Source organism: Perca fluviatilis, chromosome 10, assembly GCF_010015445.1.
Source record: "Perca fluviatilis chromosome 10, GENO_Pfluv_1.0, whole genome shotgun sequence".
NCBI lineage: Eukaryota > Metazoa > Chordata > Actinopteri > Perciformes > Percidae > Perca > Perca fluviatilis.
In genome coordinates, this window is record NC_053121.1 from 27957255 (window position 1) to 27974911 (window position 17657).

Below are 17657 nucleotides of genomic sequence, written 5' to 3' on the forward strand. Positions count from 1 at the left end.
GTTGGTCAAAGGGGGGAGAAATGGCCCACCACAGCTTATGTCTGTCAGTGTAGCTGTTGCATGTGGCTTTGCTTGTTGTTCTCACGACAGACATGCAGAAGGCCTTTACAAAGTGCTGTCAGAACAGAAAGAGGGAGTTTATTCATTTGAGTAGCAAGTTGTGCGCTGACATATATATATATATATATATATATATATATATATATATATATATATATATATATATATATATATATATATATATATATTTTTTTTTTTATATATATTTTTAAACTGTTTATTTTCTAACAAAGGAAGACTTATTATGTCTACAACATACAAGTTATACATTTTTGTAAGCTATGCTTCTGTCTACCGTTGGGGGAAGTTGTGGTGGACAGATACACAAATGTGCACATGGCAAAAAGTTGAGTGAAACCAAAGTGGATAAGACCTTTTTCACTGCAGACATTTAGACTGGTTAAACACAGGTGTTACTAGTAAAACGTTTAATTGCAATCATATCTGAAATGGGCCCATCTTTAATGTTACTGGTTTCACTTTCACTTTTCCTGCTATGCAAAGTCAAAATGTCCATTTGTGAAATATGTTTTACAAAACTGATGCATTTGGGAACGATAAACAGCAACATCTAATAGTTCTTGCAAGACTATAAAGTTTTAGGTTAGCAATATGAGTACTGGGAGTTCACTGCCAATATATCATGGGAGCCTTGTGTATTTGGTGAACAAACCGTTATGAACAAAATAAAGACATGAGAACATACACATAGAAAATGTAGTCATCCCCTGCCCACCCACCAACATAAACACACAAAAAAAAAAAAAAAAGAGAAAGACAGAGAGAGAGAGAGAGAGAGATAGAGACAGGCAGAGAGATGAAGGCAAGCTAGCCATAGGCCTGAGAGAACAGGGAGGTCTCATGCTTGCTTTTAAAAGAAGAAAAGTTGTGGTACATCTTATATCACCAGAAAGTTTGTCCCAGAGAGTAGGCCCATAATAACTGAATGCACCATCATCAGATTTAGCATTTAGCCTTTAGATTTTGTAAGTAGTGAGCAGGTCAGAGAAGTCATTAGGACCAAAGCCATTAAATGATTTGTAGCAATGAGCAAAACTTTAAAATCAATTCTGTATTTTATCTAAAGGTAGTGAAGTGATCTAAGTATAGGAGTAATATCTCTCACATATAGATTTACCTGCGAACTCTTCACATCTCATATTCTGTGGTTTTGGACACATTTCTTCTCACCTTGCAACTGTCCCTCAAACTTGCAGGCTACCACCTACGCTGTAGCTAACATTATTAGAAAAGTTCCCTAAACACAGGAAGTAAAACAGCTAGCCTACCCTGAAAGGGGACAATGCAGTTTTCAACAACTCGCAGGGCCCTATTTTAATGATCTGAAACGCAAGTATAAAACGCAAAACGCAAGTAGCTTTGTGGGCGGATTTCGGGCTCTGTTGCTATTTTACCGGCGGGATAAATGACTCTTGCGCCCGACACAAATCTAAAATGGGTTGGTCTGAAGTAGCAAGGTGTGGTTTGGGCGTAATGTGCAATAAACCAATCAGAGCGTCATCTCACATTCCCTTTAAGAGCAGGGCGCTTGTTCCATGGCGGATTGCTATTATGGCGGGCGGATTGCCTGGCGCACGCCAGCGGGAGCTGTCGATGCGAGATGCGGCAAAGTAATAAATGCCCGTCTTGGCCGGGGGGCGATGTTGCTGCGGCCCCTCGGGCGCATCTCCTCAAGTCTGGAGAGGATTGCTGCAGCCATGGAGCGTGGGCCTCCAAACGCACCACCTGCACCTGTTGTGCCCCTTCCTCCTCCCCCCACTCCATCTCCGTCCACCCGCTCCACCAGGAGCACATCGCGCATTACTCCCGGACCAGATCCCGCTGTAGTTCAACATCACGTCTCCTTAAGTCCTCTAATATTTCCTCATTTATGTCATCAACACATCCATGATTCATGGAAATGTTGTGTAAAACACAACAAGCCACAAAGAATGCTGCGACTTTTTGAGGACTGTACTGTAAAGTGCCTCCTGATCTATCCAAACACCTGAAGCGCATTTTCAGTAATATTTTCCTTTTGTAATTATGTACTGTATGGTTTGCAAAAATGGGAACTGCTGCATCCATTTAGATGAGAGAAGTGTATGCACGTTGTGCACACCTACATTATGGCCAAGCACGCGCCCCTAAAATAGCATCTGAATAACGCGCTACTGACTTTAGACTAGCGCCACTGACTTTAGACCAGGTTTTTCCTGGTCAGTGGCAGAATTGTTTTCTGAAACTGCAGAATAGCACTAAGTAACGTTTGCGCCGGAACACGCCTCCTCTTTTCGCTGAACCGCCCCCAGGAGCGCAAATACATTCCCTAATTTACCGACGTGCGTCTGTGGAGGGAAAAGTCTGCTGTGCGTCTGGTGCAAAATAGGAATGATACATGCGTCGATGTACAAAGGCAATTGCGCTGAGTGCAAGATAGGGCCCCAATAGTGTCTTGTTTACATGATGCATCTCATTAGCTAGCAACGGAGCCACCTCTACATCCAAGAAATGATCAGGTTTCGTTCAGTTACAAAAGTGTGCTAAGCCAGCAACGTCACTGTGAGAATAGTTTGATAGAGTTACAAATCACGTTTACAAAATAGTTACACTCACCTACAACAAAACAGATAATGGTATGGATTCAGATGTAGAAACTAAATACACAGGGTAAATGAGAAAACAAGGAAAACGAAGCCTGGGGAACAGGTGCAACACATTAGGAGTGGGCAGGGTAATCAAAAAGGTTGGAAAACACAGGAAGTAAAACTAGACAAGACAAGGGAGAAAAACAGACTATCAAAATAAAACAGGAAACAGAAATATAAACAACCACAACAGAAATATACACAACCGGAAACAGAAATATACACAACCATAACAGAAATATACACAACAGTTTCTGTGTTCACTATGTCTATTGTCAGATCCTTTTGTTTCTGTAGTGTCTCCCTGTGTCAGTTCAAGTCAAGTTCTGTGCTCCCCGAATTTCCTTTTGTCTCAAGTTCCTGGTTTTTGTACTACCTTTGTTTTTTGGATTCCCTGTTCTTGGTTGCTACACTCTGGGATTAGTATTTGCCTGCTACTCTCAGGACTCCCTTTGTTGATGAATACTTTGTTCTTTTTGTCCAAATAAATCCTCAAGATCAAACGTTCCCTCACCTGCTCTCTGCGTTTGGGTTCTCTAATTCCCTGGATTGTGACAATGGGCCCTATCTTGCACTCAGCGCAAATGCCTTTGTACACCGACGCATGTATCATTCCTGTTTTGCACCCGACGCACAGCGGACTTTTCCCTCCACAGACGCACGTCGGTAAATTACGGAATGTATTTGCGCTCCAGGGGGCGGTTCAGCAGTCCTATTTTGCAGTTTCAGAAAACAATTCCGCCACTGACCAGGAAAAACCTGGTCTAAAGTCAGTGGCGCTAGTCTAAAGTCAGTAGCGCGTTATTCAGCAGATGCTATTTTAGGGGCGCATGCTTGGCCATAATGTAGTGTGTGCACAACGCGCATACACTTCTCTCATCTACAGCAGTTCCTATTTTTGAAAACCATGCATAATTACAAAGAAAAATATTACTGAAAATGCGCTTCATGTGTTTGGATAGATCAGGAGGCATTTTACAGTACAATCCTCAAAAAGTCGCAGCATTCTTTGTGGCTTGTTGTGTTTTACACATTTCCATGAATCATGGATGTGTTGATGACATAAATGAGGAAATATTAGAGGACTTAAGGAGACGTGATGTTGAACTACGGTGGGATTGGACAGTCCGGCGGAATCTGGTCCGGGAGTAATGCGCGGTGCGGTCCTGGTGGATCGGGTGGACGGAGATGGAGAGGGGGGAAGAGGAAGGGGCACAACAGGTGCAGGTGGTGCATTTGGAGGCCCACGTTCCATGGCTGCAGAATCCTCTCCAGACTTGAGGAGATGCGCCCGAGAGGCCGCAGCAACATCGCCACCCGGCCAAGACGGGCATTTATTACTTTGCCACATCCCGGACAGCTCCCGCTGGCGTGCGCCAGGCAAATCCACCGTTATAATAGCAATCCGCCATGGAACAAGCGCGCCTGCTCTTAAAGGGAATGAGAGATGACGCTCTGATTGGTTATTTTCACGTTACGCCCAAACCACACCTAGCTACTTCAGACCAACCCATTTTAGATTTGCATCGGGCGCAAGAGTCATTTATCCCGCCGGTAAAATAGCAACAGCGCCCGAGATCCGCCCACAAAGCTACTTGCGTTTGGCGTTTCATACTTGCGTTTCAGATCGTTAAAATAGGGCCCAATATCTCTTGAAAGTAATGTTCGTTTGTCTGTACAGTGCCTAACAAAATAATAATCTAACATTAATCTAGATTTAGGAGGCATACTAAATGCATTTAAAATCATAAAAGAATCTCCACAATAATACTGTTAGTCACTCCTGCCCATGTAATCTTTTGTCACAGACCGACCCGGCCCCCCGTTAGAGAAATGGAAAATGATGTGGCCCTCACTTACTGTGTTAATGTTTCAATGTGCAATATTATTATTTCACATTGCATCACACTATATAAAACCATATTTATCTTATCTTTTAGCATCTCAGAACTGTGCACCTTTACCCCCCCCTTTCTTTTGCTCTACTTATTTTATTCCATGTTGTTACATTTCTTTTACGTACATTTGGACAGTGGAAAAGGAGTTGCTTTTAAACTCGTTGTGCCTGTGTATAATGACAATAAAATGCATTCTATTCTACTCTATTCTATTTTACCAGTTTTGTTTGACACAGGAAACACTCAAGAGGACTTTAAACTATACTGTTGTGCAGTGGCCAAAAGTATCAGATCCAGTCTGTCCAGGAGACTCGATGACTCTCTAGTGATTAACATTTATGTGTAATAAATGTGTATAGAGCCAGCATATTTTCACATTAAAATTGCTGAATCAAGGTGTTATTTCAACCAAATCAGTGTGGTAATTGTTGGAACAGTGGGTTTGGCGATAGTAAATTCAGGGCTGTTTCATTTTAACAAAAAGGATCTTACTCTTCAAAGGTTAACATTTCCAAGATAAAAGAATGACCACACATATAGACACATAAAATGATGCAAGGATAAAATAATGGTAAATGCTATGATTTTGACTCTTGGTATAAAACACCTCACTCTCAAAAAAGTTAGAGGGGAACCCACAAGGTTTAAAATTATCATCATTGTAAGAGGTCAGTACTCTAAACCAACCTTTACGATTTTATAGACACATTCACATTCAGCATTTAACTTGAGAGTACACACTTTCTTCAGTTTTCAACTCTGTCTTCTTCCTTCCTCTTGTAGGTTTTTTTCTAGAGAAATGCAACGCAGCGTAGTTCAGATCAAATCCATCTTCAGTCTGTGCAGCAAATAAAAGGCTTATCATTGTTAAATGGTGCTGTGAGTAATTATGTTCATGAAATACCAACAAATGTCATTTAGTATCGTTACTTACAATATCATGTACTGATTGTCTTGAGTTGTCATGTCTTGCTTTGGAAGAGGCACTTTCTATTCCTAATGATAAAAGAAAACAGAAATCTTATATACTGAATCTAAGTTTTCAATAAAGTTCCTCAGCTGGCAACAGGTTTTAATTAATAAAAATTAAATAAAATTTGAAACTATCTTTCATTAATAACATTGTGTACTGCAAAGGTAAAGCTTAACGTAACACAAAATGTCAGTTGATACATTAATTTATTAATAATGTGAAAATAACTGACTTCTACTGATATCTATTATTTAATCCAACAACATGAAGTTGAGGTTTGTCATGTCCTGTCTGTTACACTTTCTACACTATATAAACTTTTTAAATAAGACCATCGGCAAATTAAAATTTCAACACAACTTACCTTTAAATTGTGGACATACTGGTGTTGAAGTTCGGTAACAGATGAAAACAATGTTTCCAGTCATAGAAATGACCAAGCAGACTGTTGCTATCACCAGCGCAATAAATTCAACACTTGCTGTTCGCTCTAGATAACAAAGTAAAAAACGTATCAGTGAAGATGTTATTAACATGTTTTGAATATCACCTCCAGTGTTGAACACAGAATCATACCGATTTGCAGTTTAGTTCCATCTCCAAATAAAATCTCCCCACATGTGGCCACAGCACAGTAGTAAGTCCCGTCATCAGAGGAGCTGATGTTCTTAGAGAAGCGATAAACACAACTCTTCTGAGTGTCAGATCTCTTGTCACATTCATTATGTCTTCTTCCATCAGTGTAGATGATGTCCGGATAAGATTTATTCGATCCGGCTCTAAACCAGAACACACTGTCATCTCCTGGACACGTCTTGTTCCCAGAGTCGGAGAGGACTGAACACTGGAGAGTCACAGAGTCTCCTGGACGGACTGGATCTGATACTGTCGGCCACTGAACAACAGTATAGTTTGATGTCCTCTGAGTGTTTCCTGCATCATACAAAACTGTGTTAAAAGGATTTCCAAGCACATTTTGAAAGCCAAAGTAGAATTTAAGTATATCTCAAATGCGACTTCAGTAGTTTGACATGATATTTTGCTGAAATGTAGCAAATTTGGAGCCCTTTTAGTCCAGTGCATGTGTTCTCAGAGTAAAATACGGTTGTTGAAACATTGATTGGACCTACGGGAGTCATTGACAATCAACCTATTCTGTCATTTAGATATGAGAATGTGTTGGACAAAACACAGGAATATTTTTAGTGTTAAGTGGTTGAAAAGATTATTTTGTCAAATAATTAAGACAACACATACACAGCGGCAATCAGGTATTCACAAACATTTGGAAATAATTAGATGACCTGTGTCTGTATATTTAATTGGATTGACATGGGAAGTTTTTAGATTTTTTCAAAACAGGCTTGTGATCCTTAAACAGTTATTTTTCTTAAACATTACCACAGTGAAGGTTTGGATCAGTGTCTGAGGCATTTGCTAAACTCTATAAAAGTAGATCATAATTACCTTTTATTAACAAATATGTCCCACTCCATACAGGACTTGTAAGCCACTCCGTGGATGCACAGTGATACATTCCCTCATCTTCTTGGATTGTCCTCAGAATGGTCAGGTTGCTAAAATTGTTATCATTGTTCATTTCCAATCTTGATTCAGAAAACTCTGGTTCATACGCAGGTTTTGTAGATTTACCCTTTCTAACAATTATTTTCAGAGTTTCCCCGGCACTCTGCTTGTACCAGTGGAGCTGTGGACGGTCAATCTCCCTATCAGGCAGAGCACACGTGAAGGTTGCAGGTTCACCAAGTCGAACTGTGGTAACTGGAACTAGTGAATCTAAAATAAATGAGAACATACAATACATGAAAAAATAAATGACAATGCATAACATTTATCATGCAAAACCTCCTTATCCACAGTAGCGAGTTGGCATGCAAATTCTTAACTGAATACTTATAAATAAAATAGCACTTACATCCTTGATGAAGAACAAGCAGTGTAACCCATAACAGGATCATCTTGACATTGTGTCTTGTTAGAATAATTGTTGGCATTTCAGTGAGAAAAGGAGTGATATCTCAGGGCCATGATAATGTATGTCACACTGTCAAATGCATCTGATTGGTTATCACAGAATAAATATTCAAAGTGCACTTCCTGTCACATTGGTCTCATCCTGGCCTTTGAGAAGCATTTCACCTCATTCTTCTCTTCACACACCAGGTGTTGGACCAAAGGTATTGTAAAATGTGTAAAAAGAAAACTGGATTTACAAAAGCATAGACTAGCTGTCAAATGAGTTACATTGTGCTTCATGTCAGAAAACAAAGCATCACCAGCAAGGTTATTATAGTTTTGCATTTTTCATTAGTTATTTTTATTTCGTTTATTTTCATTCAGTTTAGTTTTTATTAGTTTTTATAGCGGTTTTGCTAGTTTAGTTTATTTTTTATTTTTTGAAATGCTTAGTTTTATTCCCTTTTTGTAATATGGGTTATTTGTCAGGGGCAAAATTCAAAAAGGTCAGCAGCTATCGGGTCGCTGGTGAAAGCACGCCTGTAGTGTTCTCTGTCTTACGGTTGTCTCCGTCATGCTGCCTGGCCCTGTACCCAAACATCCATGTCCTGTACCAGGGTTAGCTTCTGTTTCGGGGAAGGGGGCTTTGCGTTCTCCTTTACCTTGTTAAGGTAAGCTAGGTTAGCCTCCTTGTGTGCGCTTCTCAAATGTACTTTAAAATTCCTGGGATTTTTCCATTTAATTAATTGTCCACATATTTTACCACCTTCCACTGCAAGGCACTTGCTTTTATGTGACAGAGTCATAATCAAACAGGACTCTGCCGCTTTCTTACGACTTTCGGTACCGCCATGATGCCAGGCGAGGGGCATGGACTATGTTGTGTTCTCTTTGACATGGAATGTCGGAATTTCTGTTGTGTGTAACAAGTCCAGTGTGATAACAAGAGTGCTAGAATGTATGCCTTGTTTTAACTTTATCTACAGAGGGGTTTCATTAGTACACTTAATGGGTCAGATTTACCAGTGACCTCCAACCACCTGAACACAAAGAAACACCTAATGCCAGAAAGCATGCAGTTTATTTTACTTATATTCTATAATACTCTTTCTTTATCTTTTGGCAGTGTGGATATTGTTTTGTTAAAAAAAAAAAAAAAAGTATGGCTATGAGAAAAAAAAAAAAAAATAATAATTTTACATTCTAAACCCCTTTTTTTTTTTTTTTCACAAAAAAAAAAAAAACAAAATGCTATAACATGCTGACAAGCAGCAAAATGCTTGGGTGTAACACATGTTGGCATTTGCTAATTACCACTAAACACAAAGTACAGCTGAAACTGATGGGAATGTTGATAGTTTTGCAGGTATTCAATCATAAACCAAAACATTAGGCAAATTGATATGGTCATTGGTGCAAGAAAAAAATGTCAGGTGATGTCTATTCTTATTAGAGTTCATCCTTTGGGCACCATGGATATTTGTACCAAATTCCATGGCAATCCATTCAATAACTAGATATTTCCGTCTGGACCAAAGTGGTAGACTGACTGACCAATGGACCGACTGACTAGAGTCTGCTGCTCACAAGAGTACAAATAAGATATATTTTTTTAACATTCCCTATGGAGTGCCACAAGGTTCAGTTCTGGGTTTATTACTTTGAGTTATAAGCTGTATTACATTATTATGGAAAAATAACTTTTGTGCCAGCCTTCTCTATACTGTGTATGTGGTGTGTTGCAATGGTATTACACTTATATATGGTGTTTAGAGCAGCACTGTGTCAAAAGTTCAAATTTGTTGAACTTTGACCTGGGTTGCTCTGACCTTTGTGAGCAAAACCAAAGTATACTATACTGCAGTGCTTGAAGTGGGTCAGTACCCTCCACTATGGAGTACTAGCACTTCTGATTTTTTTTGTTTTGATTACCCGTACTTCATATGATGTACAAGTCCCTACGTATAAACTAAAACAGTGGTTCAAATTTGCATGTTGAAAACACTTGAGAATACCAAAAGAAAAATAACTAAACAGCAGAAATTTTATAATTTTATATCAGTTTGATATTATTGAATTCACGGTTACTTCAGGGCTAGCTTCAGTTACTCTTGTGTTTATGTCTATAAAGGCCGGGACACATCAGGCCGATTATCGGCCGTGGGATAGTCTGGCGAGGTCAGTGACTCGAGTCTGTTCGGTGTGTCCCGTGCCTTCGTCCGTCTGAGGGGCTGTCGGCGTTCATTTTGGCCGACCTGACATGTTCAGTCGGCGGCAGGGAAGTCGGAACTCACCCGGAAATGACGAGCGCAATGAGGTGACTACAGTCTCTCAAAATCTGGTGTAAATCTTTTAAACTGACCTCTCAGAAACACGTTTCAGTGAACTATTTTAGTACAATATGAGATCGTATTCTGAAGGGCCACCATGACAGTCTGGCTCTGAATTTCCGGAGAAAACAAACCCATGTGACGCGTTTGTCCAATCAGCTGCCGGTTTTCATTTCTTGGGCAACATTACAGATTAGCACCGCCTGCTGTTATAGGGATGTATTACGTCTCGTCTCCCCTCGTCTTTTTGGTCTGTTCTGTGGCAGTTTTTTGGACCTCGCGGACGCGACTGATCATATTGACGGGGTTTTCTGTCAACGGTCGCCCGTCGGCTGTATGTATCTACACCATTAGTCACACCCAATGCGGGGAATTTTTCAAATTTGGCATGAATCTGGATTGCATGTGTGTTAACAGATCACCATGTTTCGTGAGTATGTAAAAACTATAAAAGTAATGTAATATATCAGTATTTGAATCTACTGAGTAATTACTTTTAATAGTCGTTTATGTTAAGTTGCAGTCATTCAATAAACAAGTCTTTAATTTCATTATCAGTTTGGTAGCTCTTCATAAAGTATATTTATTCATTTATTAAGAAGCAAGCAACAATACATGTCATGACCACCAATTCCTGTTAGTACAGTACCTTTGCATAGCATTGACACAGACAGCACGAATGTAATGGAGGCTAATGGAGGAAGATAACAGACTTGAAAGTTCATGATGTACAAAGGGAAAGATAAGAAAATCTTCTCAGAGTTAAAAACTTTGATAAGAATTAAACAAATGTTTATAGATACGGGATCCCTACAGCACAGGTTTATTGCTAAAAAGCTTAACTATTATATTACTTTTACAAAACATAAATATAATCTCATATGAAATATAGACTATTACATGTTTTTTATTATCCAAAATAAAGTATTATTTACCAACTTTAGAGGCAAATGTTTTTACCATGTGCAGACTAAAATGAGTAGCAAATCTAGTGTTTAGAGTGTTATTCCAACCCCAGAGCCCTGACATCAGAGTAGACACTCTTCCTCCTCTGTTTTGCATCCCTTGTCCCTCATTTGCTAGCTTTCCTACTGGTAAAGATTGGTGCAGAATAAACCAAGTCCTCATCTGCCTGAGAAAATGTAAGAAAAACTGTTATGAAACGACAGATGTTAATTTTTACATATGCAGAGAGAAAAACATTCTGATAACTTTCCAGCTACATTTTTCCTTCATATACCTTACCTGCTGACTTTGCTGATGACCACTGGCTGTTGCAGCATTTGTTTGCAGTGCAACAGCAGCTGTATTATAAAATAAAAACACAGCATTAATGCCAGTGGGCCTGATAGCCGAGCAGAGTTGTATCGCTGGTCGTGAACCAGAGCTGTGTGGTGCTCTTCGTCTTGTCATTACTCCCTCAGTGGAGGGATTGTGTTATTGGTTGGATTAGTGGCTTGTTTAGTTTGAATGGTCTTTCACCTCCATTCTTTTAGGGTGGTTGTTTTGTGTTAATAGTGGGCTCATTTATGTCTAAATAAATAGTTTAATGGTACGAATCGTTCTGTTTCCTTTCTTTCTTTGAACACCCAGCTTATTATTTATTGTTGCTCCCCTTTTCCCCTGGACACCACAAATGAAGCTCAGCGTAAGTTCTTACAGGAAGACTTCAAATCTCTTTTTTCATCACTCCTAATTGATCAGCTGTTCCATGGCCTCCATTGGTTTCGGCTGTTTCATTGTTAGCTAAACCAATCAGATTCAGCCATGTATCACAAGCCAATCACAGCATAACATCCTGTTTTAAATCTTCTCTCTCCTCTGCAGTTGTCAACTGTCGTTTCAGGAACAGAGTCCTCCGGGGATCGTCAGCTGAATGGCAATCTTGATTGGGTCCTGGGCGCCTTCATCACCACCACCAGTGTCTGGACTCCATCGGGGGATATGTTTGGGTTCACTACCCCTTTTATAACATGGATTTGATGGAGTCTAATCTCCAGAGACTTTGCACATTTCATTTTCGATATTTTGTCCTGTACAATAAACATGTTCATATTTGCAAGGAAGTCTCTCCTGATTGAAATGGGGACGTAACAAGCTTCTTGATTGAATAAATGAGAAAGGCTATAACAATCAGACTTATAGCCAAAGCAGCACCTAACAGAACAGTATGGTCCTTCTGAGAGTCCTGCATGTTGACTGCTGACACAATATGAAAAGTTAACAATTAGTGAAAGTGTAATTAAGAGTAATTCATACATATTTAATGTTGTGGTACTTGACCTTAATTGAACACACACATTCTCATTATCTTATTACATTTAAATACAATGCGGTTACCTTCAGTTTCGAGTTCTGATCCGTTTCCAGAATATATCTCCCCACATGTGACCACAGCACAGTGATAAGTCCCGCCATCAGAGGAGCTGACGTTCTTAAAGAAGCTGTAGATACATTTCTTTGTCAAGAGTCCCTCTGGATTCTTGAGTATAATTAAAATCTGAGTCACATTGATGTGATCCAGCTCTGAAACAGAACACACTTTGTTTTTCTGGACAAGTTCTCAGAGTCAGAAAGGAATGAACACTGCAGAGTCACTGAGTCTCCTGGACCAACTGGATCAGATGGAGGGACAGCAGTGGGATAAGGTTCTTGTCTTGGGAAATTTAATAAAGTATAAAACTTCAACATTGATTTTCAAACAAAAGACAACTGTCACCATACTTTTTAAGAATAACTCTGTAATGAAATTAAAGAATGCATTGCATGCTCCTTTTAAAAATGTGAAGTTGTGTTGATGTATTCTCATACAGTAGTAAACTGCAGTATCACTTAGCCTTGCTTTTGCAATATGCAGAACAAATGTCCCGGGCTCCTCTGTGGCGGTAATGCGAGGATCACTCTCAAAGCTAAATGTTTTTCCTAAGACTTTAGGAAATTCTCCAGAAACGAGCCTTATCCAAAACAAGCTTCCTGTAGACTTGCGAGGACAAGTCAGTCTCACATCGCCTCCCACACCAACAGTCCTGTTCTCAAAGATCTGATCATCTGTGCATCCTGAAAATATATATATTACATTAACAACGGATAAATAGTTCAACTGTATTACTGTAAGATAATAACAATACTTTAAACATACATCTGGAGTCAATCTGATATTTCTAACATATACTTACGCCCCACTTTGAGTATCAGCAGTAAATAAACAACAGTCATCATTTCCAGGTTATTCCACTTGAGACTTCTGTAATTTAGATCACATTATGAAATGATTCATCGCAATCTGTACATCAAGTGGGAGGGAACAGTGTCAGGGCAATTTGATTGGCCCCTCATTATGTTGGAGTTTACCACCCCAGTGGAAATGAAATGAACCATATTTCCAACCTAAACACATGAAACAACAGCATGCGTTGGTTTCATGTTTCATGGTGGGTTTCTATAACTGACACAGAGTAAACACAACAGATGATTTGATCTTAATGTGAACTACAGTTATCCAAAAATGAAAAGCAAAGAAACAATATGATACAATACAATACATTTTTGAGTTGTACATCTTTAGTATTCCATTGGGCTGGTAGCCTGATTTCCAGAAACCCTGAAATAGACAGCACCTGCTATTATTTTTGTGATTAAAGGGTGTTGTTCTGTCTTAACTCTGATTTTGATTAATTCTGCAAACCCAAGATTACGTTCAATGATGATATTTTCAAACGTTCAATGCGCTCTTTTTATTTATTTTATTTTCACAACATGGTTATGTCATGATTGAGGTTGAGCAACTAAAACTACTTGGTTTATGAAATATTGGCAAAAAAGGGTTAGGGTTTTAATTAAAAAAAAAATGTATTTGTGACAGTAATACAGAGGAGCAGACTGATTGAGAATGTAGTCTGAAATAGCCAGACCTAATGGTGCGTTCTTTTTGTCTTGTAATCGCGACTAGTAGCTCGAGCGTGACGTCACATCCGTGTCGAAAAACGGATAACCGCGGGTTGTTGCATTCTTTTTGTCACACAATACTACGAGTCGGAGAAAAGATGGATTTTTGTAACATTTTTAGTAGCATTTAGGATTCTATTCACCCAGTTATTGACATATTACACACATATATTTCACAGTTTGATACATGACAATTACGTTTTGATTAACGTTAACGTTAGGCTACTGCTCTGCTTTCTGCTCAAGACTCGGCTTAAAGCCATTGTTGTCATATAGCAACCGAGCGTCTCTAGCCAATTTCAGCTGCACAAGCTACAAAATAACTAATTAGGCGGTATTTAACGCCTAATAAGACTGTAGCGACATGCCTATAGGTAGCAGTATACAGCGCTATGTGTACGACTTCTTCAATTGGTTACAACAAAGACAAAAGTGCTTAAAATTGTAGATAACCACAATGTTTACAAAGTGTGATGCACGACGTAGCCATCTTTGAAAGTGAGCTCGGGGTCCTCTGAGTTCAGACGACTTGACGAGTCGTAAATACGACCTCAGGGGCATTCTTTTTGCAACTTCCGGGTCGTAACTCCGGAAAACAACTCGTAAAACGACTTCGGTGGACAAAAAGAACGGACCATAATGCTACAACACAGCAGACAGAGAGGGGGGGGGGGAGGGGGCTTTTACACCATCCTACCACTATACCTGCTAAATTCCTACTCAGTGAGGTAAAAAGCTGGAGCAAAAATTTTGATTTAACTGACCTGCATGTTTTGATTTGAAGTAGAGAATCCATGTAAACCTGGGAGGAGATAAAATAATATTGGATTTGAACCCAATGACTTTGTGGTAAGACAGCATGATTATTTTATTTTTTTTAATAAAAAGGAAGCTTCTTACAGTGACAGGAACATCTGACAAGTTAATGCAGTCCAGTACACCTCAAACACGAGACGTTACCAAAATAGAGTGGGGGTTTCTAGCACAAAACATTTGTCAGACCGCTGCGTTGTGGTTTGGGGCCTTCACTGTGGTCAATTTTGTTGATCGCATGCAAAAACATGATTTAACAATAAAGTTGTTCTTATTACACAATAAAAAATGGACAATAAAAAATTAGCATACAGTTAAATCCTTATCCCCTGACACAATGTTGTTTCCAGCCCCTGTACACATAACATACAAATGAAAGAACGCAGGAAAAGTAAAATGTAATTTAAACAAAAGCAGAATATACTTTCATGTACTTTGTGTCCTGCTTTGTACCATCTGCTTTTTCTTAGTGTGCACAGCACTGCTTGTACCTGAGAAACACAGACGGACAGAGAGACACACGTTCAGTCACCACTGACAAACAAATGATGCATGGAAACTTCAGCATTGCTGTGGTTGGACACACACACACACACACACACACACACACACACACACACACACACACACACACACACACACACACACACACACACACACACACACACACACACACACACACACAGCCCCAGTCACACTATATGACCGGCACTTTTCATTGGTAGTTGCTGTCAGAGATGGGAATGGGAGTTTGAACTGTGATCTTAAGTTAATTTGCCCTGTTATCTGCCAAAGCAATGACAGCCTTGCTAAAGTCACTTGATGCAGTGATGGACTGGAAGCCTGTTTTAATTAATGGTGAATGAAAAAAATCTACATTAAAACTAAATAAAAAATGAACTAATATGCATCTGTGATAATTGAAGGTTGCATATAGTTGCTTCTTTACAAACACACAAAAGATAGACATTATTTGTACTTTGAATGAGCACATTAACAAACATGACTAAAACTATAATTTAGCCTGCTGAAGCCTCTTGTAGCTCTTCACTCACTACACATCCTGTTGAAGCCCATAGTCAGGTCTGTTCTGAGTAAACAGCCTTGATGGTTGGTCAAAGGGGGGAGAAATGGCCCACCACAGCTTATGTCTGTCAGTGTAGCTGTTGCATGTGGCTTTGCTTGTTCTCACGACAGACATGCAGAAGGCCTTTACAAAGTGCTGTCAGAACAGAAAGAGGGAGTTTATTCATTTGAGTAGCAAGTTGTGCGCTGACATATATATATATATATATATATATTTGTTTTTGTTTATTTTTTAACAAAGGAAGACTTATTATGTCTACAACCTACAAGGCTCCGTATGCATTTTTGTAAGCTATACTTTTGTCGTGGGAAGTTGTGGTGGACAGATACACAAATGTGCACATGGCAAAATGTTGAGTGAAACCAAAGCGGTATTAAAACGGCGGATTTGCCTGGCGCACGCCAGCGGGAGCTGTCCGGGATTCGGCAAAGTAATAAATGCCCGTCTTGACTGGGTGGCGATGTTGCTGCGGCCTCTAGGGCGCATCTCCTCAAGTCTGGAGAGGATTGCTGCAGCCATGGAGCGTGGGCCTCCAAACGCACCACCTGCTCCTGTTGGGCCCCTTCCTCCTCCCCCCACTCCATCTCCGTCCACCCGCTCCACCAGGAGCGCATCGCGCATTATGCCACTCCCGGACCAGATTCCGCCGGAGTGTCCAATCCCGCCGTAGTTCAACATCACGTCTCCTTAAGTCCTCTAATATTTCCTCATTTATGTCATCAACACATCCATGATTCATGGAAATGTGTAAAACACAACAAGCCACAAAGAATGCTGCGACTTTTTGAGGACGGTACTGTAAAGTGCCTCCTGATCTATCCAAACACCTGAAGCGCATTTTCAGTAATATTTTCCTTTTGTAATTATGTATGGTTTGCAAAAATGGGAACTGCTGCATCCATTTGCGCGTTGTGCACACCTACATTATGGCCAAGCATGCGCCCCTAAAATAGCATCTGAATAACGCGCTACTGACTTTAGACTAGCGCCACTGACTTTAGACCAGGTTTTTCCTGGTCAGTGGCGGAATTGTTTTCTGAAACTGCAAAATAGCACCAGGTAACGTTTGCGCCTGAACACGCCTCCTCTTTTTGCTGAACCGCCCCCTGCAGCGCAAAAACATTCCCTAATTTACCGACGTGCGTCTGTGGAGTGAAAAGTCTGCTGTGCGGAATGATACATGTGTCGGTGTACAAAGGCAATTGCGCTGAGTGCAAGATAGGGCCCTTAAAGCTGTTATATACTAGACGCAGCCAAGGTGGCGCGCGACATCGTGACGTCAAAATGATGTAACATCCGGCCGGCGCGTCCGATTTATGGCGCGCGAGCCGAGGTCGCGCACGGCTCTTTTTTTTTCAGCGGCGTGCGACAAAGCGGAAACAGGAGGCCTGAATAAGTTCGCCGACAACCGGATGCCAGGACTCTCAGGGGTAATTTACGAGATACAAACGTGGGTCCGTTAGCCCCTGCGCTAAGCTATTCAGCTGATAACGCTACTCTACGCTAACGCTCCCAATGTTAGACCCAGGTGAAAAAAGCTTCTGGGGGGGTGTTTGGCTCGAGGTCATGGTGCAAAGGACCCTAGGGTGAATTACTCCGAACCATCACTTTAATCTTACTGGTTTCACTTTCACTTTTCCTGCTATGAAAAGTCAAAATGTCCGTTTGTGAAATACGTTTTATAAAACGGATGCATTTGGGAACGATAAACAGCAACATTCAATAGTTCTTGCAAGACTATAAAGTTTTAGGTTAGCAATATGAGTACTGGGAGTTCACTGCCAATATATCATGGGAGCCTTGTGTAGGCTATTTGGTGAACAAACAAAATAAAGACATGACAACGTACACATAGAAATTGTAGTTATCCCCTGCCCACCAACATAAACACACATACCCAAAGGAGAGAGAGAGAGAGAGAGAGAG

General features: G+C 40.2%; 2 protein-coding genes and 1 long non-coding RNA gene across 3 annotated transcripts in view; all 3 read right to left on the reverse strand.

Moving 5' to 3' along the window:
• LOC120566986 overlaps positions 1–17657 on the reverse strand; it is a 37203-nt gene that overhangs the window by 11901 nt on the left and 7645 nt on the right. The window lies entirely within an intron of this gene.
• LOC120566992 (signal-regulatory protein beta-2-like) lies at positions 5276–7616 on the reverse strand. Its single transcript, XM_039813761.1, has 6 exons — positions 7516–7616; positions 7047–7376; positions 6156–6512; positions 5944–6069; positions 5541–5602; positions 5276–5444 (listed from the first exon to the last, which is right to left on the reverse strand). Exons 1-6 carry the CDS (start codon positions 7592–7594, stop codon positions 5322–5324), a joined length of 1077 nt encoding a protein of 358 aa, XP_039669695.1. The 5' UTR covers positions 7595–7616; the 3' UTR covers positions 5276–5321.
• On the reverse strand, positions 10810–13108 carry LOC120566995. The gene is made up of 3 exons (XR_005640501.1): positions 13063–13108; positions 11132–12943; positions 10810–11018 (listed from the first exon to the last, which is right to left on the reverse strand). It is a non-coding gene; the product is annotated as an uncharacterized LOC120566995 (long non-coding RNA).